Consider the following 26,270-nt stretch of genomic DNA (forward strand, 5'->3'; position numbering starts at 1 on the left):
TTGAAATACGTTATGATTTTTTTTTCTCTTACTATCAGGGCTTCAATTTTTCTCTAAGTTATCTGACTCAATGTTTTGAATCAGAGTTTCAAAACTTCTTGCTGAAGGTTTAAGCACTCATACATATTGAATTCATAATTTTCTTTGGTTAGTTAGTTATAAATCAATAAATCAGAATATTCTTGTCAACAATACTTTATTTAAATGTATTACAAGTTATCTAATCGACTAAAAATTGAATGAGTAAGATGATATACGTGCTTCAACATGTGTGGCTTGCATTCATACCTTAAATCTATTTGCTTCAGTGAACTTTTATTTTTTATGAAGAAAAATATCGATAGATTAGGAACTGAAATACTTTCAAATAACATAGTAAGATACTCAAAAGAAGCATAGGGTGCAGAGCTTCTTGGGCACTTCCATGATTCATTTTGGCATGGGGGGTTTTATAGGCGGAATTGTCTGAAACTTTGCAATTAGAAGCACATCAATACGACGCATATTGGGGCCAAATATTGGCTCAGTCGCTTTCAAAAAACCCCACTGCCGAAGTGGATTAAAAGTACCAAGAATAGGATCCAGCTCTCTATCTATACATATGAATGAAAATGAAATGGTGTTTGTATGTCACGAGTAGTGTTGATAGGCTCACACTCGAATCTCAATCAATACGCTCTCCCGTGAGAGCAAACTCATTAGAGATCTGCTTCGCAAATCTCACGCTTGATCGCCTGATTTTTTTTTTTTTTTTTAACCGTAATAAATGATTCAGTCACAAAATCCATCAAAAACTCGTGAAACCCAAATGTTGTTGTTTACGTTAGAAAGGATTAAGGTACCGCGGGGCAAGTGGCTAAATGGGGTAAGTGAAAACAATTGATATATTTTACTGAATATGTGAATTAACGTTTTAAACTCATGCGTAAACCTTTGAGGTTATTGAGAACATTACGATAGGTAAGAGATTTCTGAGATTTTTCAGCCATTATTGCATAATAGAGTGAAAAATTGTTAACCTGTCAACTGTTACTCCGTAACAAGTTGGCGGTGTACAATCTTATTTTAATATTTTGAGTGGAAAAAAGTGGCGGAAAATATTTTTTTTGTAGTTGTCCTTTGTGACAGTTTCAAACTGCAATAAAAAAAGTTTTAGAATTAATTCGACGTAGACCTAAAAATAACTAAATTTAAACACCGTCAATTTTCTTATCAGGTGGGGCAAGTGAAAAATTTATCATTAGAGATTTAATTTGTGTTTTCTCTTTAAGTAGCCATAAGTAAACATGGTTCGCAATTATCATAGAAAAACATAACGTGCTGATAGTTCAAGAAACACTATACTCAAGCGTTAAAAGCTATTAGAAATCATGGAAATTCTCTAAAAGATGTTGGCAAACATTACAATATCAATATGTCTACTTCGGGCAGCCAATTAAAAGGAAGACGTTGACTGAAAAGTTGCAATATTAGAGAACACACGGAAATCTCGTGCAATGTCAATGTAAAGCTAGTTCAAAACATAAAAATGGGGTATAGGTCTATCCACATAAAAAAGACCCTAAATACGTTATTGAAGGATTTCAATTGATTTCTCCCGAAGAGTTATCCGACGTCATATCCGACTTTCTCAAAAACAAATAACGAGCGGCGGAAATTCTACAGAGCAGAAATGCAATTGCTGTCCTATAATATAAGAACTAACATTGGAAATGTTGCAGTTATAATGTTGTAGAATCATTTCAACTAACATAACTAAACAGAAGAAAATTGAAGTGGAAAGAATAACATTTCCTTTGTTTACATGTTACTTATGTTATTGTTCATTGGGAAGCCTTAAAAAGTGTTAAAGCTAATAGATATCGTGAATATAACTGTTTGTTTTTGAATTTATTGTTCAAAACGGTAAACTTTTCACTTGCCCCACTTTTGGGGCAAGTGAAAAGTAAGGAGACATTTTTCAAAAACTTTTTCTGTATTTTTTTCTTCAATTTTTCATAAAAATCAATTTCAGCATGCTGCTTATATATGGTGGGAGTCAAGCTAAAAAATATACACAACCTCATTTGTTTCAATTTAAAGTCTCTAGAATTGGAAGAATCTCAACTATGCGAATTCCATTACCCACTTGCCCCACGGTACCTTACTATAATTTTACCAGACTAACAAGAAATTATTGCCGTGTGTGAGTAAACTGTGGAAATACAAGACAATGAGTCAAAAAGGCGAGCCAACTCATCCATAATTTTTTAACTGCTGAGTTGCGTGATTGACAACTCACGCATGAAAAATCTCAAACGTGAGTTATGAGAAATTGAGTTTTTCACAACACTGGTCACACGTTATAAAAAACGAAAAAAAAAGAGCGAGACGACCACTTTGAACAATTCTTTCACTTTTGTTTCTCTCAAGGGCTCCGACGTGTTTGTGTGGAATGATATTTTTGAGAATCCTCCGAGAAAGTTAACGTTCAACGCTCCGTCATCGCAATCATCGTCATCATTGAATCTTCAAAAGCAGTTTTCTGTTCAAAGCTGAAAATTATTCGATGAAAATGTGTTCACTGTGTTTCGCTTGGAGAACAGAATACAATGAACATATTTCCGAGTAAAAATTCTTTATTTTGTATGAAAAAACTGCTTTTGAAAATTCCGAAATCAATGACGGATCCTGCCCCCTTAAGAAATCGGAAAAATTCAAATTAGACATATAATTCTGGATTTTTTTTCAAAGCTTCTACGGTAGCTTTAAAAACAAACCCCTGTCGAAGTGCATCAAAAGTGTCATGAATAGAAACCGTCCTATTGACACAATGGATGGTGTTAAAAGTAAAGAAATGTAAGTGACAGAAACTTTAAAGTTTTTTTTCAGCATTTTCAGCAATCGACCAAAGGGTCACTTTTCTGCGTTTGGGGCCCCTCAATGAAAAACCGGGAAAATTTTGAAAAATATACCGGGAAAAAAGCGGGAATTTCAAAATGAATATTTGGTGGCCACCCTGGAACAATTTCTACGTAGAGGAAAATTATGCCGACACTTGAGGTGACGAACCATTCAAAGTTTGTTGAACAAATACCTTAATGTAACATTTCTAACACTCTTATCCTTATGCCGACACTTACATTGGCGAACCATCCAAAGTTTGTTGAATAAAGTGAACATTTCGCAAGTCTACACTTGTAGTGTCGAACCATTCAAAGTTTTTTTTAATTACAAAAATAAAGGTAAAAAGAAAGGAGTGTTTTGAAAAAAAAAATGTTAAACATAAATAATTCATGTATCAGAGTTCATGTCGACACTCACAGTGACGAACCATTCATAGTTTGTTGAAAAATCATATTTACGTCCCACCGTTGTAACGATTAAATGTGCAGTCATACATATTTTATAGATTAAAAATAGTAGCATGAAACGAGCTCACCAATTGATCTGTTATCCTTGACTGAGCAAAAACAATCCAGTTTCAGCTTCCCTCGTTTGCTCGGCTATATAAAAGCACACAGGGAGAATAGGCACGCGACCCGAGAGGGAAAACAACTGACGACTTCTCGGGCTTTCTTGACGCACTGCCCAGGAGCTAGCGTCAAGTCAAGGTCAAAGGATCAAAAATAACTAAGCGAACGTGGCACTTTTTCACTTCTAACCACCGACGCGCGACATTTTTGATCTTGCCCTCCTCACCCGCCCCCGCAGGAGCAAGCGTCAAGGTCAAAAGATCAAACACTACTCCCGGTTGATAAGCTCATCGTTGAACAAAACAAACACTTTTTACACCGCTCCATCACTTTATCCCACCCTCTCACTTCTCACTTCTCTTTATTTCCATATCATCACAACCGCATCTGAGACGATTATGTATATGACCAACACTTTAACTCGTCTCGCTTCACTTGGATGTAGAGATATGGATGGGTTCATGCATGTTTAACGGATGAACCTTCATACAGCTTCGAAGTAGAAGTGGTGCGATGGAGAGGCAGCATAAGCAGTGAAATGTTTCACCCGGCATCCATCTTCTCTTGCCGTGATGCGACACCATAACCACTACCACCACTAACACATGCCGGGGGAAACCCTAACAACGTATAGGGACCACCATCTGGACACTCGCGGTGTAAATAAAAGAAAATCACTTTATTCCCTAAAAAACGGGTTTTTCCGCGGAACCCGATATGATGCGTCATCACCGGTTAATACTTTCACGGTCTAGATATCGAACACTATTTATTGTACATAAATACTGACTAAAACGAGTAGAATTATACGCACGCGAACAGAGGCTTTCTGTTTCATGGCAGTGCTGCCAAAACTCCATTGAGTTACCCAATGGAGTGCGCCAAAAATCAACATTTAAAACCAATGAAGCTTTGAAGAAAAACTGGGAGAAATTGTGTAAGAAAGATGGGCAAAGCCTTGTCCAAGATCTCATGAGCAGTGTTAAAAGAAATGTACAAGCATTCAGCTTGGGGGAGGAAATTCAATACATGAATTATGCCAAAATATAGCATTATATTGTTTTTTAATCCCTGAAAATTTAAAAAGTATCTGATTTAAAATGAATTTTTGGTTTTTCCTAGTCCAGTCGTTATAAGTACAAACTTGATTAGATCTATGGGAGAAGAGATATTGATGAATTTGTTTGCTATTATTTAGCTACATGTACGATTATAGTCCAGCAAACTTCTGGAAAACTCCCAAACATAATTAACTCAAAAAGGATATGTTTCTTCAGGACCTAAATATGAGATAATGAATTTGTATTGAAATTACAGTACTGACGGAATTAGACATTTTTTTTTTCAATTTTTCCCATAGTATTTTCCATATAAACCTACATCCTCTTTGAACCACCATTGAGTCACTTTAAAAAAAAGCTGAAAATTTCACATTACACTATAATATTGTAAGGATGATAAGGAACTCTGTAAAATAAAATTTCTTACACAGTCATATATATTCTAAGATACGTTAAAAATAGTTCAATTATGTTCAATTCAAATCTAAAATTCTCATTTCTCATGCTTGAATTTTTTACGCTTGAGTTGTAACTCACGCAACTCAATAGCCAAAACATCATACATGAGTTGGATCATAAGTTTGACTCATTGGCTTGTATTTCCACAGTTTTTTCATGCAAAGCACTCTTTCTTTTTTTTTTTTTGTATTTTAAAGAATTATTACAGACCTTTTCCCAATAACATTGGGTTTTGACAGATTTTACTTATATTTATTTTATGGTTAAATCATTTTTTTATGGCATGAGCGTGATTTACAATCAAAATCTCATGCGTGAGTATGCAAAGCAAATCTCTGATGAATTTTCTCTCGCGAGAGAGCTCAGTGATTGAGATTCAAGTGTGAGTCTGTCAACACTGCAATTATGAAGCACTGTTTTTTTTACTATTTTGGACACCTTGATACATTTTTGTAATTTCTCATCGTACACACTTAGCTCATTTTACCGGAAATCGGGAAATTTCACCATAATCTCAACAGCTGAACAGTTCGGTGAAATAAAACACCGTAATTTCGTCGGAATTTGACGGATTCCGGTGAATTTTTACCGAATACTGTAAAAATTTACCGTTCTCCGTTAATTTATTTTACCGAACTGTTCAGCTGTTGAGATTTCACAGGAATCCGTAAAATAATTTAAGTGTGTAATAGGCTGTTTTTCATCACACCAATCTGTCATGAAACGGCTTACTTTCCTGCACTGAAGTATGCAATGCGGGAATAGTCATTATGTAACTGAAACCAGTGCTGTAATGATTCATTACGCAACGCTTTCTCATTACGCAACTTTTTTTGAGTTGCGTAATGAATCATAACTCAGCAATTTTTCAGAAATTCTAAAACAATGGTGAATGCATTCCGATATAAACTTTGAGGGTCCAAATAGTAGTTTACGGAACAAGTTACAGAACTCGATTTTTACAGCACTGATGTGACAGTTCCGTCTATGCATTTGTTTACATCGGTGGAGGATCGGTGCAAATAAGGAACAGTCATATCCATAGAAGAACTGTTAAAATGCTTCAAAATCAGCTGATTTGAAACGTCTCGTAAAAAGGCCTTTTGTTCATAAGCAAGAGACTCCTGAACTGTGTCGCTATGTCGAACAGTAGTGTGATCAAGAAAAAATGTTGGCCAACACCTCAAATTCTCTTTCGAATTGCTTAAATTATACGGGGGAGATGTACCAGTATTCTCCACCCTGAGAAAAAATATTGTTTATAACTTCGATTTTTATTTTTTTTTTTATGGAAGGGATTATTAGAGTATGTTTAAGAGAAAAAAAAAACTACTAATTGAACTTTAACACTTCTTAAATAAAGACCTTTGATCATGAGCTCATGAGCTTTTAATGTTTCATGATCGGAGTGAACGTTCGATTACAAAGGAAAATGGTTAGCTCTGATAACACTCGCATGTTTTGTTGCATGCACACTTTTAGCTGTCAGTCCTATTGCGGAAAGTCCTCTTTCTTATTCTTCTTGTTCTGCTTCTTCTTCTTGACATTAACGTCCTCACTGGGATAGAGCATGCTTCTCAGCTCAGTATTCTTATGAGCACTTCTTCAGTTATTAACTGAGAGCTTTCTTTGCCAAAGTTGCCATTTTTCGCATTCGTACATCGAAGTCAAGGAAATTTCCATTACGAAAAGATCCTCGATCGACCGGGAATCGAACCAAAACACCTTCAGCATGGCTTTGCTTTGTAGCCGCGGTCTCTAACCACTCGGCTAAGGAAGGCCTCATGGATACCTTATTATTGCATTCTATTATTTTCTGAGCAAATTTTGAGGTTTATAAGAATAGTTTCATATCATCTTAAAGCAATTTAACGAACACTAAACAATTGCACACCATTTGTGTCGTAAAACGTTATATAATCCGGGGTGGAGAATACCAGTGCACCTTCCCTTTTTGATATATTTGATGCCAGACATTATCGACTTATATTTTCAAATATTTCTTGTTCTTCACTGATAACTAGGATAGGGAGCCGGGTCCTATTTTTGGCACTTTTGATTCAATTTGGCAGTGGGCTTTTCCTAAAGCTACTGAGCTCATATTTGGTCACAAAATGCGTCATATTAAAGGGCTGGTCCAGGAAAATCACCCATGCGTGTGTCATGGAAGTGCCCAAGTAGTTCTTTACAGTATTGGACAATATATTTGCAATTTTTTTCAAATTTGAAAAGTGAGTTTATTCGTTGCGTCGCCGGAGTCAATTTTTTCTCTCGGTTTTCACGTTTGGCAAGCAGAATAGGCCAAGAGAAGTAGTTCACCTAGAATGCAACATAGCAGAGAAAAAGTAGATTTTGTATGAAAATCGACAAATATTGGAAGGACAAATTCATCCGCTTCACCTAGCCTTTAATTTGTGGTCATTTGATTCTTTTGCATGCTCATGTGGGGCAGCAACAGAATCAGAAATAATCGTGTCCAGTGCCCGTTGCGCGAGTGCAAAAAAGACATTCATGTTCATTTGAGGATGGATTGCCAGCTGGTGAGCTCGTTTCAGGCTTATGATATCACATTTTACAACGCTACTTTTATGTAATTTTCAAACAAAAACTAGATAGTTCGTCATTACAAGTCTCGCCAAAACCCTTATTTCTATTTCATTATTTATTTATTTATTTATTTATTTATTTGGTTTTACATCAATTAATAAAACCTCGCCAACAATATTTCGCCAATTCACTCGGTTCATCTCCCTCCATCCTCGATTGCGACCCACGCTCTCCAGGTCCTGGCTCACCTGCTGGCAATCCATCCTCAAATGAACATGAATGTCTTTTGCACTCGCGCAACGGGCACTGGACACGATTATTTCTGATTCTGTTGCTGCCCCACATGACCATGCAACAGAATCAAATGACCACAAATTAAAAGCTAGGTGAAGCGGATGAATTTGTCCTTCCAATATTTGTCGATTTTCATACAAAATCTACTTTTTCTCTGCTATGTTGCATTCTAGGTGAACCACTTCTCTTGGCCTATTCTGCTTGCCAAACGTGAAAACCGAGAGAAAAAATTGACTCCGGCGACGCAACGAATAAACTCACTTTTCAAATTAGGAAACTTCCTTATAGGTCGGAATCAATTTCCAAAATTATTCAATAAATAATTACAAAAGAAAGAATTACTTATTAATACTTAATATTATACTCAATATTATTTTCTTAGATTTCTTTCCTATTTCCATGCTTGTAGAGTTTCCCTAGAGAAACATTCTTGTAATAATTTCTAGAGAAATACAGAAGAATTTTTCGAATGAACTCTTGAAGGAATTTTTCAAGCGATTTTTCGAAGGAAATTTGCTAAAGAATATGAAAACTTCGAACTCATTTACATTTAGTGCTTTTCGTATCGGGAAATTAATTGTTTAAGCTGATATAACGATAAATCTGTGGAAATCATAAAAAACACGATAACTCAAAAATCACTTGGCGTATATTACACCATTGAAACCGGAATATGCTGACCTATTTTCTATTCAGTAGTGAGAATTTCTTCAGTTCAATATGATTTGGACAAATTGACATAAGCTAAGCCTACCTATCAGAGAAAAAAAATGCATATCATTGCCCTCCAACCAGTTATTGCTGGTAATCATTACTATCTCCAGAAGCGTGCGCCATTGTGACTTCCTTTCGCGTAAAACGATTTATTGCTAAATCAAACATCAGTGATTCATCCATATTGTGAATTATATCAGCTGACAGATTTCGTCAAGCAAACTGATAAGCAGATCACAACAATCGTAAAAAGATCGATAAGGCGCCCCCATTGCTCAATCTCAGTGGATGGAACAGACTATAAAACTCGATGATATCCTCTGGAATCATCATTCGAACACAGTCCCCAAAGCCAAAGACACCATCAGAATCATCAGAAGAGATATCCTCCAAGGATCACCAACAAACAAAATCACGAAACCATTTCCTCCGAAAATGAAACTGCCAATCGCATTCACCGTCGTCGCCTTGCTCCTTGTATCCGGTAGCTTAGCCGGTCCGATCTCCGTTAAGGATAACAACATCGGTGACATCGTTACCGTCGGCGTCAACCTGCAAGCGGATATTAAAACCGATATCGACACCACCATTGTGAACGTGCTCGCCGCTTTGCTTACCCAGGTGGGCAATGTGGGGGTGGAGCTACCACAACAAGAGGGGTCATCAGCCGCAGCAGCAGCGGCGGCGCCAGAAACAGCGATAACGATGCCGAAACAGGATTTTATGAAGACTATCCACAGCTTGAAGAGCCTAGCCAAGCTGAGCGGGCAATCCAGCGAGGAGACGAAGAAAATTTTCAACCAACATGCAAAGGAATTCATTGAACGTCTTTTGCAGAAGAATTGAATCGGTTTTAGGTTTGAAATGGGATCAGTACCTGAAAATTTGTTTTTGTAAAATCGACAAAGATGTTGAAAAATAAAGTGATGATAGCATTTCGTTAAACTAATTCAATTTGTTTCACTATAGCTGATTTTGGGGCAAGTGTGCCAACCTTGCTTTTTATAAAAACGACCAAATATGTTTGAGTTCAAAAACATGTTCCTTTATACGTCTGAATACAATGAACAAAATGTGACAAAATTTGCTACATTTTTCAAGGAAGTCGATGTAAAACTTCCGTATAAACGACAAAATTTCTGTGAATTGTGAAAGTCAAATGAAAGTGTTCGAGTAAAAAAAATAATTTCCAATTAAACTCAAAATTTATTTTACACCAATTAAAATACACACAAAAAACGTATTTCCTGAGCTTTTTTTCCGTAACTCTAAATTTGAGGCTATTACATGCAGTTTTATTGGCATGAATTCACTTGTAGAAGTCATCTGAACATGTTTCAGCAGAAGAATTTGAAATGTTTTACTACACTCAAAATTTCTCTTACTTAATATACTAAAAAACCCCTATTTTTTAACCACTTTACCTGTATTAAAAAATGCAATGCTATGATATATAGCTTTTGTCTGTAAATCAAAATTAAAGGCTATAACTTGTAGTTTCTTCGGCATGAGATTCTTGTAGATGATGGCATGATGTACTTGAAGAAGTAAAGTGAATATGTTTGAGCAGATATACACACTTAAACGATTTCGCCGAGAACCCAACAGCTGATATCTCGATAATAATTTGACGATCCTCGGTAAAAAATTTACCGAGATCTCGGTAAACGTTTAAAAATTTCGGATTGCCGAAATCTCGGTAAAATAAGTACCGAGATTCGGCGTAAAAAATTACCGAATTCTCAGCTGTTGGGTTCTCGGCGAAAAATTTTACTGAGGTCGGTGAAATAATTGAAGTGTGTATACATTTTTAACTACACTCAAAACTATTTCTACTTAAAATACTGAGAAATACCCTTTTTTCGGAGCCGTTTTATGTAACTCAAAATTCATAGCGATGACACTTATTTTTTTAGACGTTAAATTGATTGTAAAAGTCAAATGAACTTGTTTGAGTAAAAAAATGATTTTCAATTCCACTTAAAATTTATTCTATCATATTTTACCGGCAAACCACACAGAAAACGTATTCCATGGACTTTTTTTGTCTGCAATTAAAAGTTAAAGGCAACATGTAGATTGTTCGGCATGAATTCACTTGTAAGAGTCAAGTGAGCAATGAGCATGTTTGAGCAGAAAAATATATTTTTGATAACACTATAATTTATTTTACCTACGAAAACCCCCAGTTTGGCTGCAACTCAAAATGCAATGCGATGACATACAGGTTTTTCGACGTAAAATTGATTGTGAAAGTCAAGTGAACATGTTTGTGTAGAAAAATAAATATCCGATTACAACCAAAATTTAATTTATCCAGCAACACAAAAAAACGTATTTCCTGAGCTTGTTGATATGCTTGTAGAAGTGAAGTTGGTATGTTTGATTTTTGACTACACTCATTTTTTTTTAACTGAAAAAAAACGTGTTTTCTGAACTTGTTTTATCAATTTTACTTCTCAAACATTATATGTCATCGCTTCGAATTTTTAATTACATGCAAACTGGTCCAAAAAAGAGTACGTTTTATGAATTTTTTGTGAGTAATTTTTTTTTTGTGTAAATGGATTTTTTTTACTCAAACATTTTTATTTGACTTCATAGTTAATTTTATGTCAAGAAAACTACATGCCATCACTTTGAATTTTGAGTTACAAACAATCGGGTCCAAAACATAGAGTTTTTCGTAATATTTGTAGTTAAAAGAAATTTTGAGTGTAATCATAAATTTCTATTTCTACTCAAACATGTTCACTACACTCAAACAAGCAAATTAATGTCGAAAAAACTATATGTCACCGCTTCAAATTTTGTTTTATTGTTGAATTTGTGAAAAAATGCGGTTTTCAAAAAACTAGGAAGTGTATTTTGCCTAATAACTTTGGGTAGACGCTTTTATTATATATTATTGTTTTACACTTCTCCAAAAAGTGTGTATGAGAAAGTTGTAGATCTAGTTAAATTCTACAACTTTGCTGAAGACAGCACGCCATTAATTTAAAATCTTGTGAGTTACAGGCGAATTTCGAGTTTTTATGTGTATTTTTGAATGACTTTTCTCAATTTACAAACATAACGTTCTCATTAGAATTCCACTAAAAGAAAAATTTTATCAAACCAACTCCATTAGTTATGGGCATCTAAAAATTTCATAGTTTTTCACTTCAATTTTATTTGTCACTAGAAATCACAAGAATTACAAACTTGCGATGTTCAGCAAAAATGTGTATTATTACTTCCTCTGCAACTCTTCTGAAGACCACATTCACGTTAAACTAAAAATATAAAGGATAGACCGAAATTACTGATTTTTGGGTCCATTCTAAGTTAAAACTTTCAAAATCAATTTACTTAGCTCAACTGAAGAGTTAGATCAAAAGTGTCTTCGACAAAGTTGTTCAAAATAACATTTTCTAAAAAATTGCAGCGCAGCCCCAAATTTCACCAAACAAAAAAGTTTGAGTCAAAATTTTAACTTAAATAAGGGCCCCCTATTATTTTTTTTTTTTTTTTTTTTTTTTTTTTTTTTTTTTTTTTTTTTTTTTTTTTTTTTTTTTTTTTTTTTGGGGGGCGTACCTGGTGTAGTGGTTAGAACACTCGCCTCTCACGCCGAGGACCTGGGATCGAATCCCATCCCCAGATGAACTAGCCCAGGGCTAAAACTCTCGTTAATAAAGTCAAATCAATCAATCAATTTTTTTTCTTAAAAGATGCAAAACTCAATTACGAATAACTTCTCCGAAGACATCGAACGTCTAAAATCGACGAGAACAGAGAAAACACTTTTTCCTGCTAAAATGTCGATTCGGACAATTGTGCACTAGTAGCTGAATAACTAAAATTTTGTTTATATAGCCACTTTCAGCTGAACAAACTGTTATTCAGCTACCAATAATTTTGAGGAAGAATGTTTTGGAAAGTTCGAAAACTATCAAGAAAAAAACGAATTGTGTAGATTTTAGTGTAATTTCCGCATGTGGAAATACATATATTGGCTGGATGTCGGTTAAAAGCATATCCAAGTGAAGCATATCATTGGGCAGTTAATGCATTATCAGTGCTATGACTCTGACAGTATCACTTCTGTACAGTACTTCTTTTCCCATAAGATGACAAAACACACAATATGCTATAAACACCAGCAAAGCCAATTCCAAAATCTGCATAAAAGCATAAGCATGCGCTGTTTCGGAGAAAACTTCTTTTATTTCTTTTTGCATCGAACATTCCGTGAAGATGACCTTACCGAAAAGTCAAAGTGCAAGTTTCATCTGTTACGTACTTATACGCTTCAATCGTGGGTACTGAGTGAAGAAAATATCGAGGAAGATTATATTTCGGCAGCGGCCTTGTTGCGTCTCAGCAGAAACACAGGCTGTTTTTCAACTAAGTGTTTCAAAAGCTATTTTACAATTGCTAATGGAGAGTTTTCTATAGCGAAGTAATGAATCTTACAATTGTATACCATAATGCCGCCATAATTCCTAAAATACATCATTCACTGAGATCTGAAGAGTTGAAAAATTGTCTAATTAGAAAAAATGACCTTTTATCGATTTAAGCATTCTTCAGCATGTTCTTAAGGTGTTGCATTACCAATTGAAAAATCGTACGATTTTTTTGCATTATTGCTTTTTAACTATAGTGGTAATAACAGATTCTCCTGCTGAAATTCAGTTAGAATTCTCTTTCATAACGTTCCGTGTATTTATTTTGCATATTTCATTCATTCGTTCATTTCTCATATAGAAGTGTTTGAAGATATTTATATCGTTTTACATTGAAAATATAGTGTGAAATTTTGCCCACATGCCAATAAGTTTAACGTCAAATTAAATACTTAACAGACAACTATGACATAACACTCTTAAAGTTATGAAGTTCCTAAGATTTTTAAAATTTATACCATTTTAACTCTTATCGGAACATTTTTCAGTGTTGAATATTTCATAACACTACATTTGCTAGGACATATTTCATGTTTGCTGAAAATCCACCGTGAACTTGCGAACTTTGCTTTATAATTTTGAAGCTAGTATAGTAGTGTAATAGTAGTAATAAATTACATGAATTTCGAATATTTTGGAGAAAATATACCATCTGAGAACATGTGTAAAATATACAAACCTTGAATTCTAATTACTTTCTGAAGTTATTTTTCGAGAGGATATACAAAATTCTATTTTTTTATTCCTTATGTTTATTTGAAAGGCACTCTGTGCTCATGACCGCCACTGTGCTGGAACCATAGTTCTCCTTTATCGATACAGATTCTATTTTCAACTATTCTATATTTACATCACTCTCTTCTACTCTTTTACTCTTACACTGAGCAGGTAGGATAGTGCTCTGCTGTTGGTGCAATCAATTTCCATATAATCCATAGTCCATTGCTCTTGCGGTGGTTCATTTTGCCGTGTTCCTGAGTCGTTTGAGGCTAGCCGCCTTCGAAGAGGAACAGTTTGTCTCAGTCACCATCTGATACTGACGGAGGATGGTTGTGCTCCCCATTATCCCCACTGCATTACAAGGTCTTAGCCTTTTCTGCACGCATTTTTTAGTAATGGGGCTTGGGATTAGCTTACCATTTTTCAATGTGCACAAATCGAGAGCTCAAATTTTAAAAGTCAATAACGGCGCCGGCCACGTCCTTACGGTCATCGGGGAAGGGAAGGATATTAGTTAGGAAACGTTGTTACTAGAGATAGAGTATACCTCTGCATCTCCACAGTTGTCATGAAAAGGATATTGGTTTAGTGTGATAAGGTTGAGATCTGGGAGTCACCAATGTTTGGTGATGCGATCAATGATATAATCAAACCTAACCGGATTCGCGAAATAATTCGATAATCGCATTGTACGCCGAACAACAAGTTATTTGTTAACAAACCCAAACAAGAGTTGATCCAAAAGAGGAAAACCATTTCTTTGAGACTTCCCTAGATACATCACTTTAACTTAGCCTTAAAGTGCTCGCTGATTCAACGAATTTCGATTCTTTCCGCTTGAGCTACCGCAGCCCAATTTCTGATTATTAAAGTTCCAGCAGAACTCTACTATTACCATACGGTTGTGACGCCCGCCGGCGGCGCCAACATCGTCGCCGAAGACAACTGGTGGACGACAGACGGGCGGCGGTGGCATGCGATTGTCATCTACCATAATTTAGCCGGCGACGTCCAAGGGGAAGGGGGTGTATGTATGGGGGCAAGTCGTACAAAATGCACTGTTGGAAAATTTAAGCTTTAATAGCAACTTCACCACGTGCTTTATCCAGGCGATCATTTCGATAAACAAAAAAGTTTGTATCTCATATTAGTTGGGATCTAGGATTCAAATAAAATTATGATATTAATGCTGTACCTCTTATGTCAATTAAGTCAATATCTCGTTTTGATTGTCAGTATTCCGCTTATGCTAGAGCTCTGACATCTAACTCTCGTGTAGTACGTTTAGGGGGTATATTGCACCACTTCTCCTTACATGGAAAACAGCAAAAACCCATGGGGGAGACATAATTCGGCTTTTCTTTTCGATGGTATCGACATCGCTGCGAAAGCTTTCCATTGTTTCCAAGCGAAAAAGCTGGGCTTAGTGAGGGATAGCGGCATAGATGGGTATAGAATCTATAGATAGGTGTATTTGCAACCGGATGGGTTTCCAAAGCTTCTGTTTACAGTTCATTCGTTTGCCTTTTTTTCCGGGCGATGTGACGCTTATTTTGTTGTTGCCACCGGAGCTGAAATGAAAAGTGCCATGATCCGATTACCACCGTGTATCCAGAGGGGATTCGTAATGCCTTGTGATCACAATAATGGTGCTTGTTTTATTGCGCGTTCTGCATAAATTTGGTCTACATAACGCACGTGTTTTTACGCATATTTAATGCAAGAAAGACATAGTTTACTCACAGACAAACAGACGTGAAACTATGCTCATGGTGGCATCGACCATCTTTTCAACGGTAGATGTAAATATAGGGAAAGTGTTCCAGTTATGGCCATAGTGGTTCCCTATTTGGCCAAATGAGAAATTTTTATAGGTTTCACATTTTTAATATTTTTTAATGTTTTAACATCGAGAAACATTCTTTATCTTACTCCTAAAACGCACATAACTTTTCAAAATGTGAATGAACTAAAGTTATCACGTATGGCGAAATAGGGAACCACTATGGCCATAACTGGTACACCTACCCTATTGTATACATATTTGTGGGTTATTTTTCGAAATTTTCTGAATTTAAGTCACATAAAAAGAGAAACCTCAAAGTTTGATCCAAAATATTAAGATTTAGAGGTGGGTAAGTGACTTGAAGGTGAACTTTCAAGTTATAAAATATTACCTTCAGTGAATTCTTCATCAGCCTTTGTTATTTTATAACCAGTTTGAAGCTTTTAGCATCATTCTCTTCAAGATAGAATTCATGAAAAGTTTGAAAAACATCAAATTTGTCAAAAATAAAAAAAGGCTTAGTTAATAGTTGTTTTTTTTTTTTCAATTTTGTTTTATTTTGAGCTTGAGCTTGGACTTGATTGGCCGCCCGTGGATGCTACTCCAGTATCGCCAGATCAGCTGCAAGGAATCAATCGAATGACTGCTTGGGACTAACAGGCATCCTTTGTGTATAAGTGCTGGTGATCTTCTATTTTTAGGCGTCAATGGTGCCTGCCACGTCAGAATGCAGACCAATGTGGGGAAGGGGTAGGAAATGATGTTGCACTTATACTGGCCTACTGTAGACCGTAGAGTCTGACTGCATCTACGCCAGTTCATGCGGAAGTATACACGCAGCGAACTGGATTATCGAATTTCATACATTTTGCCTTCTGAAAGGTGGAGCGATTATTGCAATACGAACGCTTTATGTATCGTTTTAGCATCACTCCATATCAAGCCGCGAAAACGTTTTTTATTTTCAAATTCTGGTTTCATAAGGCAAGTTTATGAATTTCAATCCGGTTTCTTGTGGCGAATTTTCATAAGGGGTTCCTATGTTTATCGATAGTCCTTTTGCTTGAGTGTATGGATTGGGGGAAAGGCATGGCAGAGAGGTTTGCTTTTGTGGTTAGCGGACTGCCTATGTGTATCAGGCGTAAGGAAAGGCATGCGCGTGGAAGAACGGAAGCGTTAGGGAAACGGTTTCTTGTCCGTCTCTGGTTCTAGCGTTTGCTATGAACGAATTGTTTGAGTGTGATAGATTTAGAATGGAAGATAGAAGCAAGTGAGAGTTCTAGAGATATACAACTACAAAGTACGAGGAAAGGGACGGGCCTGGGATTGAACCCATGACCTTCTGCTTATGAAGCAGAAGCGGTAGCCATCAGACCACCAGCCCCGTCATTTCAATTTTATTTCATTTTACTGAAAAATACATCTTTGTTTGGCCATAACTTCATGAATACTCAGCCGATTTCAAATATTTGTATATGCTTTTGATTTTAGTTGTTTTTAAATTGCGTATACAACACATTCAATTAGAGAAATTCATTGACCGTATTATTTAACAAAAACTACTAAAACATCTCTAATCATATTTGACATGTTAAACCTTTGACTTATTTATCTTGTACGAAATTATGTTGAATTATGCAATGACACGAACGTTTGAAGGATTGATTGACAAGTAAATGATCATTTTTATGTAATTTTGAAGCCCAACTTGACCGCTGTCTCGTAACCTTGAAAAACTAATTCGCAATTTTCTCCTCTTTATTTCTAACCTTTGCAGCCACAGCCGAAATAGGGTAATTTCCGACAGACACACCTAGCCCACAACATTCCGAGACAATGCATGCGGTCGGAATCCACTCGGCGCTGGCCATCAAACGGCAGCGAAAGCGGCGGGACAATCAGCGCAAGGCCCGCGAAAGGCGCTACAGTATACAGAGCTCGGAGAGTGGCGATACGCACTCGCCCCATGGTTCCACCCGTCGGAAGTTTCACCCACATCATGTGCACGCCACCGACAACAACAATTTGCTAGATACAAAAGTGAGTTTTCCCCCCTCGTCAGTCGGTTGATTGATTCGAACGTCACTCATATAACGAGCTTTTCATTCATATGTATCACTATCATCATCACTGTGCGACGTAGACATACGTCTGAAGTTATTGCGACTTATTTGCTACTACAGAGATTGGTTTTCCCATTTCCCTCTTATGCTTTCCGCAGGTAGTCACAAGTATTGGTATGCTGCACATAGGTGTTGTATTCCTAGTGTTCGGAATCTTTTTACTAGGGGCTGGATTTTTTCCAGATAATCTATCAAATCAATCGTCACAATCATGGCACCTGCTGGGTAAGTAACAAATATTGAAAATCATAAAATTAAAGTTATTCTTCATTTTTCTGGCGTTACCTCTCAACTGGAACAGAGCCTGCTTCTCAGCTTTGAATTCTTATAAGCTCTTTCACAGTTACTAATCAAGAGCTTCATTTGCCAATTGACCATGTTTGCATGTGTATATCGGGGGTGACCTATTTCGCATAAAGACGTTTCCCATAAGGACGTTTGGCATAATGCTCGTTTCTGTCTAAGGATACAAACTCTAGTGAAATTAAATGATACATTCGGGTTTCATTTACTTATGAAAAGCAAATTGTATGTTTTTGTTTGAATATACATGGTCAATTGTTAAATGAAATAAAATTTCCCTGGAACTATGGTATTCCCGGGGAATACGAGAATCCTGGGAAACTGGACACTTTTTCCCGGGAAACGAAACTCTAGTGCACATTGATAAAAAAGAGAAGAGCAAAGCACAGAAGGTGCTAATGTTATCGTACAATCATCATTCCTGGAAAGGGGTTGGTTCGTTTTTGCCCCAAAAAGAGATACGTATTGTCGAATCCCATGTGGATATTTGTTGGTTTTTGGTTTGTTACGTCTGTGTATCTGTGGTTAAAGACGCATGAAAATTATTGGGTCGAGTATTTTATCATGAAAATTCTTATTAGGACAATTTGAAAAATATGTGAAGAAGGAAGTTTTTTAGAAATTTAACGCCATTTAAGAAAATATGTTTGTAGTCAATTGGCGATCAAAAGTGAGGTTAGGTAGCGAAAGTTTTTCAAATTGAAATGAATATTTACTGTTTCATGTGCCTGCCTTAAATTGCAAAAATCTTGTCAGCTAATTGATTGTGGTGATTTTTCTTCCAAAGTTATCACTAGAAATTTTGATTAAGATGCACTAATCCCTATTCTAGAAGAGCGTCATCTACGCATTTTACCTTTGCGTTAGATCACCAATATAATAGCTCCAATTGACTTATAACGTGCTTTGCCTAGCAGTTCCACAGTTAAGAATCTCAATCGGCACCATTTTTGCATTTGTATTCGTGAGGCAAGCACGAAGATAGTTTTGCTGTTCCAAAAAAAACATTTTAGAATTTTTCATATTTTTCAGAGATTCGATACATTTATTCAAAACTAGAAAATTATGTTTAAAAACTTTAGGGGGTGGGACATCTAGAAATCGATAAATATTTCTTAATGAATTGATGGAAGAGAAACCAAATTTTTAATAAGTGAATCTGTTGTATCTAATATGAAAACTGATTTTATTGAAAGATGTTGGTGTCGACTGCTAATTCATTTGATCCCATCCCAAACTTCATAAATTTCAATTCAAATATATAGATGCAAAGGATTCGATTAAATCAATAAATAGATTCGACAGTTCAAATGTGAATCGATGCTATGGAGAAATTTGCTCAACGCTTTGTACACTGAATCTTTATACGAGGAAGTGAGGTAATTTCTTTCTTGGTCTCTATTGGATAGTTAACCGAAAAAGCTCAAGAGGATGTAACAAGGATATTAAGAATTGCAGGGAGGATCTCCAGAATTGATATTGACTAAGAATTATTACACTGTTTGTTGGCGACATCAAATCCTGTGATTATATCTATTAGAGCATTTCCGAGAAAAAAATGTTTCCTTATCAGGATGGGAAAATCTTTTGGTTAAAATAGATAACGAACAAACCAGTGATAGCGAAGCTAAAAATAATGATGATAATCTTAAAAATTAATATTTACTGATTTATGGATTGCATATGAATTTTAAAGGAAAAAATAAATGTTTCATAGTTATATTATACATTTTATTTTTTGCTGTGAGCTCCGAAAAATTCTCAAGAAAGGACTGAGATTTCCTGCAGAAAAAATAGCAATAATTGTTTTTCTGCAAAAAACGAACGACGAAAAGTGTGTTGGATATGTTGTCTGTTTGTCTGTGATTAACTTGTCTGAACAGATTATTCCGACCTTTTGTTGATTGATTATATTGTTGACTTTATTGCATAAAATTCGATACAGTGATGCCAGATATTCAAGTAGTAGTGAATAAGTGTAAATTATATCTACATGTAAGTAAACATTTTTTCAGACTTTTTTTTTTGACCGTCAGGCTAAAGCAGGCTAAAAGCGGCTTTCTCTGCATTTCATAGTATTAATTTCATACCATTGGATGAGCATGTTTCAGACTGCGGAAATGTGCGCGACCTAATGATTTTTAGTGTCAAAAAGGTGCAAAATTTTATATAAAACCTTAAATTACTCAAAAAGCATGAGAGATAAAAATATGCTCTTTTGGAGAAAGTTATGCGTTTTTGCAAGTAACAAATAACACTAGAACAATTGAAAATTGTACAAAATCATCCAACCAATTTATGATGAAAAAAGTGATTTTTAGGGGCGTTCCACAAAAAATTCAACAAATGTACATGAAAATCAAAAAATATGCATACGGTGTCTTCAGCAAAGTTGTTTCTTTTAATATTACCTACAACTTTCCCGAATAAAGTTTATTTTTAAATTCATAAATACGAAAAATAAAATTTTGTTCTCACTTTTAGGTGGATTAATCGCCAAATTGACTCTTTCATAAAATAGCGATTATTTTATGGAAAAACTTTCCCGAAGACACTATAGTACTAAAATCCTGTTTTCAAGGTCAAAACAATTTCGATCACGTTTTTTCAGCGACGGCTACAGATCAACGCGTTGATCCACTACTGGAACACGACGGCTACTACTGGTGCAAGGGAGCAATTTTTTTGCATAAACTTAATTATTTATATGACTATTTGATAAAATAAGAAGCTGAAATCTGGCAAATCGACTAAACTAGAGACGATCTATCCACCAAAAATAGCACATTCGTTTTTATCGAAAAATGTTCGTTTAATTCCATAGTCCAATCTACTGGTACATTACAACCATTGGTTCCGGCACCCTACTACTGCATTGCGCTATTGGCAATTTAATCAGCAAATTCTGATAAATTCCTAAAATGATCTTTTTAACAAAATTACGCCTTCACCATTGTTTGGTAGTTATTTTTTATGGTTGTTTAGATTTTAGAACCAGCGCCACGTTGGGGTAGCAATATAGTGCCGCGAGTACCATATTTGCTCTGTTAAAAACTACTGTTCTATAAGGTTGAAATGAACGCTACATTTATCTATATAACTGGATGCTACAGGGGTCTCTATACATTGCCAATTCAGGTTCCCTCCAAAACTGATTTTCCCTAAATGTACACATTGTTAGAAACTTATTTTCTACTGCTATGAGAAATATTCATCAAACACCAATATTTTCATTATTATTTCTAGTTAAATTTGATTTGAATTATTCACTTATTTACATATGGTATTAACGATTCCATATTGCATTTGCTATACAACTAGACCAACATGTGAAACCGTCGGGACAAACCTTCGTTTATTCCGTCTAACTATCCCCTATCTGAAATGAGCCTGTTGACGGCGAAAAAGTTCGAGAATTTTTCGAAACGTGTCTGCAGTAAACGGGAGGAGCATTGGTTTGTAAAGGTTGTTACACCTTTACTTACATTTGAAGTTAGTCTAAACAAAATTTTGTGAGGCAGGGTCCTCTGATGAACATCCCAATATTGTTCTAACCTCGATATTGAAAATGAATTTCGTTCTGTAATTTCAAATATCACCCCTTCATTGAAGTTAAGCTAAGAGAAGTAACCATCATCTGTTTAGATGTTAACAAGAAAAATTATGAAATTATAAACTCATACCCTCAAGCACATATGTTTAAGGCATAAATGTTTCTTCTCAATAGACTTCAGATCTCTGATCACTGTAGGATTCCCATTAGGATAATGTGATTCTGTCGAATACACATTTCTCATGACTTAATTTTCTTGTCCATAAAAACCGACAGGCCGATTGTAATCTTTCAATACTTATTTGGGTCAAACCTAGCCTTGAAACGATTACTGTTGTTCTTAACTGGGTTCAAACAGCCCTACGTATGAATGCGCAGCTGTTTTGCAAGGCAAGACCATGCTAAGCATAATGATTTCGAAAATATCCGGTCGGTTTAGTTGTAAATTTTCTCGACATCCAAGACATAGTGTACTTCATGCATGCCACACGATATATAAATACAAAAATGGTCAATTAGCCACGGAAATTATCGGTTCATAACTGTGGAAGTGTTCATAGAACACTAAGCTGAGAAGCAGGTTTTGTCCCCCTAGGCTCATAACGCTAAAAAGAAAACGATTCTTCACTAAAATTACTCACAGTTTGAGTCTAATGATTAATGTTATTTTGACAATCAACATTATTATAAGGTGCCCAGCATACCGTAGCGTGCACGCACAACTATTCTGCCAAACCAAATTGATGGTCATGGGTTCGAATCGAGAATCTTTTCGTAATGGAAATTTCCTTGATTTGTCACATATACGAATGCAAACATGGTCAATCGAAAAGGAAGCTCTCAGTTAATAACTGTGGAAATTCTTATAAAATCTCTTGGCTGAGAAGCAGGATTTTTCCCAGTAGGGACGTAACGCCAGGAAGAAGAAGGACTAAAATTGTAATGAGTTCACATCAGCTAGAGTAAAGGTTTTCTGAGAAAACAATTTTGCCACTTTTAATCGCAAGAAAGCACCAACCATAATTTAAAACTTATCCTTATCGTACGAACCATAACAATATTTCATCACCCCCCATCATTTTGCTAATCTCATTACATTCTCGTTTTTCTTTCTCCGCCCGCAATTTGCTGCACGTAAACAGGAAAAGGATCCTGGTGGAACGAGCTAATATGCACGGGACTGTTCGCCATCGGTCTCGGCATCTTTCTAATCATATTAAACTGTGTGATAAGCAGTCGGGAGGAACAGGACCTTGAAAGTTACGTCCAGCGGCAGCTAACCCGATCGAGATCCGGTAAGTCAGCTCACTTTATCGCTTCTATATTGAAAAGCTTCTACCCCACAGAGCAGAAGTAGAATCCAAAATCGGTCGGGAAATTGACTAATAATTCTGCTAATGGGATGGACAAGATTTTCGTTTTTCCGAGGCGTAAAAAGAGGCAAAGTTGATGGTAATATGCCTCCCACCATGATTGCCATCTTGTCGGAAAATTGAGACGCAGGAACGTGTGTAACGACCACTTTCAGTCATAAATTGAAGAAGTTGTGACCGTTCCATTTGGGGTCTTTCACTTGTTATCAACTCACCCTTGTGGATATCTTTCGCTTTTACAGTGCTACTGATATACGAGATTGAAATTCAGATTTCTAGGCCAACAATGTCAATTTCGAAGGGTGGCTCAAATCGTCAGATAGATGTACCTAATAGAATACCCGGAAATGTTTGTCCTTTTTGCTTTTCTGTATGTTTGCGTACAGCAAACACTCAAATAGATCGCATCTCCATAAGTGTGTCGAATGCGTTTCTAAGAATTCGTCACTCATCATTCTAATTCAAACTTTGGCCTGAAAATACGCCTCGCCCTTTCAGGGATCTTCAGCAGGGTTCTAATCGAATGGCGAGTTACCGTAAAACGGGTTAGCATTGTTTGGAATGACCCTCTTTGTAAAAAGTAGTTCTAATAAACTTTTTCCATTGAAATAATTTCTATGGATGAATCAAAGTGTTTTAAATTCTAATCATGTTCAATTTTGCAACTGCTTTCGATAACTGGGATTCCAATACGCGTTTTAAAAATATGAATCAAGAAGTTCAAAATGAGGTACAAGCATATTCAATTTTTTTTCCGATAAACTGTCAATGTTATCTCGTTTTGTAGTACGTCATCGACGAACGTTTCTTTACTGAAATCCCAAGTTATCTGTTTCAGCTTCCTGTCCTATCAGTCTCTATCTACAAAGTTCCAAAGTACCACCGACCGTTTTACTGTAGAATTGCATCCCACCCTATCCAGCTCGGATCGATATTATTTTTCATCACATCAATTTTTCATTCACGCTTAAGCTACACTCCAACATATTGCCGCTCTTGGCCATTGGAAACCCAGGCCTCGAGGATAGCCATACTTCAACGAAACTCGTAGCTAACGGACCCTTCTCTGTCGGACAGAATTCTTAACGCAATGGGTCTAGATCTCCCGCAAAAGATATTGGCATATTGAGAACGTTCGGAAAATGATAAGGGAGGTTTCCCGCCAGAAGGAGACTGTGTGGCATATGGCTATATTCATATGAATGTATCCTCTAGATTTTATATTATGAACCATTTCATGTTAATAGAAAAATTTACATTTAACGTTAAAAGAAAGTTGCCAGAGTGCCACCAAATTTAAATTAACGCATTCATCGTGAAATTCAATTCAAAATTTCAATTGTCGAATTTGTACGAATTGATCCACTACACTTTCTGAAAAGCATCGCAATTCAATTGAAATGGATCCCACTGAAATTTAAAAAATTGGTTCTCTATCGCTACCACCTCCGCCATTATAGGAACAGGGCGCTCGTTTTGTTCTATTGCAGACCCAATTGCCAGTAACCGTACTTATTCATTCTATTTCTACCCAGTTATGTCTATTTATTTGCCAAAACTGAAACTGTATAGTGCTATTGAGATAGGCACCATTTCGAATCGCATTTTAATCGATTTCAATGAATTTTCAACACATGTGTTACATTCAATGGGTAGCGCAGGAAGGGAGAGCTAGCTGATCGAGTGATAGCTAGAGGTATCGGTATAATTTTTAATCTCAATTCAAAATTGGTGAAACGTTGTCATTTTTCCTTTTTGAAGCCAACTAAAAACTTTTGTTTAATCAATCATAAGCAACTCTCTGGATGTCTTGATCCAGGTTACAAATAAATTTAAATAATAATGCAGCTTATTAACTGTTGGATAATTAACACTAACACTTGCACCGCTCAGCGAATACTTAACGGATTTAAATTATTTTTTGTCAGTATTCTCGTACCTACACATTTCTAGTTTCTAGAAGTGACCAAACGATCTCGGGAATGTTCCTGTGGCCGGAATTATTCTGGTGAGTCACTGGGTCAGATCGGGTTATAAGGGTGCTGTGCTTTTGTGGTAAGCAAATCTTGACTTGATCACAGATAATTTCTGGAATGGGTTATAATGTGGTCACTATATCGAAGAGTTTGATGCAAAATGCATAATTTCAAAAACGATTCAATTGGATAACCATAATAAATCAGCGAGCAGATAATAAATCTTCGAGCTGGATAACCATGTTTCCTGCTTTTGATTGATCCTACAAATGAACTTTTTTGACTCCCCGGGACGCCTGTGGCCAATTTGAATCTAAACATCTGTTCCAAACTTATACATCTGCATTTCTGTGAACAATTATATTTGATTTGATTGTCATCAGTGCGCATCGTACCTTCGTGCTGTGCATACACGAATTCTCTCTGCTCTTGGAAGTTTTTTAAAAACTACCTTAAGCAATAAAACAGTAATTTTTAGTGCTACAAAAAACAGTACTTTTCAGTGCTAAAATTAAAAACGATACTCTTCAGTGCTACTAAAACAGTACTTTTCAGTACTATTTTTTCTACTATTGATCCCTTTACGATCCTTGTTGGGACCCGTGCCTTCGATTTTTCGTTGGGCTTGTTGGCGAAAGCTAGCGGTGGTAATCCTTCTTGGACACCGTCTTGGGAAAAAAAACCTTTCAGGAGGTCACGTTTTCTTTCGTTTGTTTTTTTCACTAAACATGGTTGCAACTACAAATAATCCTAAATACAAATAATCCTAAATCTGAATCCACAACATCTTTCCAATAAAGTGGGATTTAAAACTGTCACTAAACGTGGCAAGAATGGAAGAAAGGACGTTTCCCCGGAATGCGAACTTTCTTCTAAGGGTGAAATGAAGAATTGTATCGAAATGAGAAATCAGTTCGATGCTCTAGACAAATTTTCCGAACACCAAATCGAAGCAATCTCTAGCCCAGGCTCTTTGATTCAAGTGAGGAAGCAAAGAGTGCCGCCTATCGTGGTCAGTTGTTCCGAATTGATTTCTCGGTGTAGATCTAAGGCTATCCGTAAAAAGAAAATATTGCAATTCACCCTGATGCGTAATGTATAACCGTTAACGCTGCGACAAATATTTAGCTAGGGTTGTGAAGTTTATATGCGGCACTACAAAATTCATTTCATACACATAATAGGTACCGTGGAATAATTTTTTGGATGTCTTGCCTCATGGTTAGATAAAAAACTACAACGGAACTTGAAAAGTCAGAGAAGCAAACGTGATTGGAAAGGTTCAAAGAAAGGTTGACCTCTAGAGTCATGTACGAGTAGTACAATGGAACAAATCTGGCTTGAGAATTTCGTTCGATTAGCTTTTCAAAATTTTCAAATCAATATTTTATTAAAATCGCTTTAGAAGGTTAAACCATACTATCCAAATCATTCCCTATTCGCTTAACTACTTGATAT

At 36.0% G+C, this 26,270-nt stretch overlaps 1 protein-coding gene across 9 annotated transcripts in view; it reads left to right on the forward strand.

The window, feature by feature from the left end:
• LOC5573245 overlaps nucleotides 1-26,270 on the forward strand; it is a 96,559-nt gene that overhangs the window by 43,110 nt on the left and 27,179 nt on the right. For all 9 annotated transcript variants that reach the window (XR_002500872.1, XR_002500874.1, XR_002500873.1 and 6 more), the window contains 3 exons: nucleotides 17,262-17,524; nucleotides 17,706-17,832; nucleotides 22,606-22,758. Coding sequence is in view for 6 of the 9 variants with exons in the window: in XM_001654404.2 (XP_001654454.1) it covers nucleotides 17,321-17,524; nucleotides 17,706-17,832; nucleotides 22,606-22,758 (484 nt within the window). In the remaining 3 variants the exon portion in view is untranslated. The remainder of the gene's footprint in view (nucleotides 1-17,261; nucleotides 17,525-17,705; nucleotides 17,833-22,605; nucleotides 22,759-26,270) is intronic.

The sequence above is a fragment of the Aedes aegypti genome, chromosome 2 (genome assembly GCF_002204515.2).
Source record: "Aedes aegypti strain LVP_AGWG chromosome 2, AaegL5.0 Primary Assembly, whole genome shotgun sequence".
Classification (NCBI taxonomy): Eukaryota; Metazoa; Arthropoda; class Insecta; order Diptera; family Culicidae; genus Aedes; species Aedes aegypti.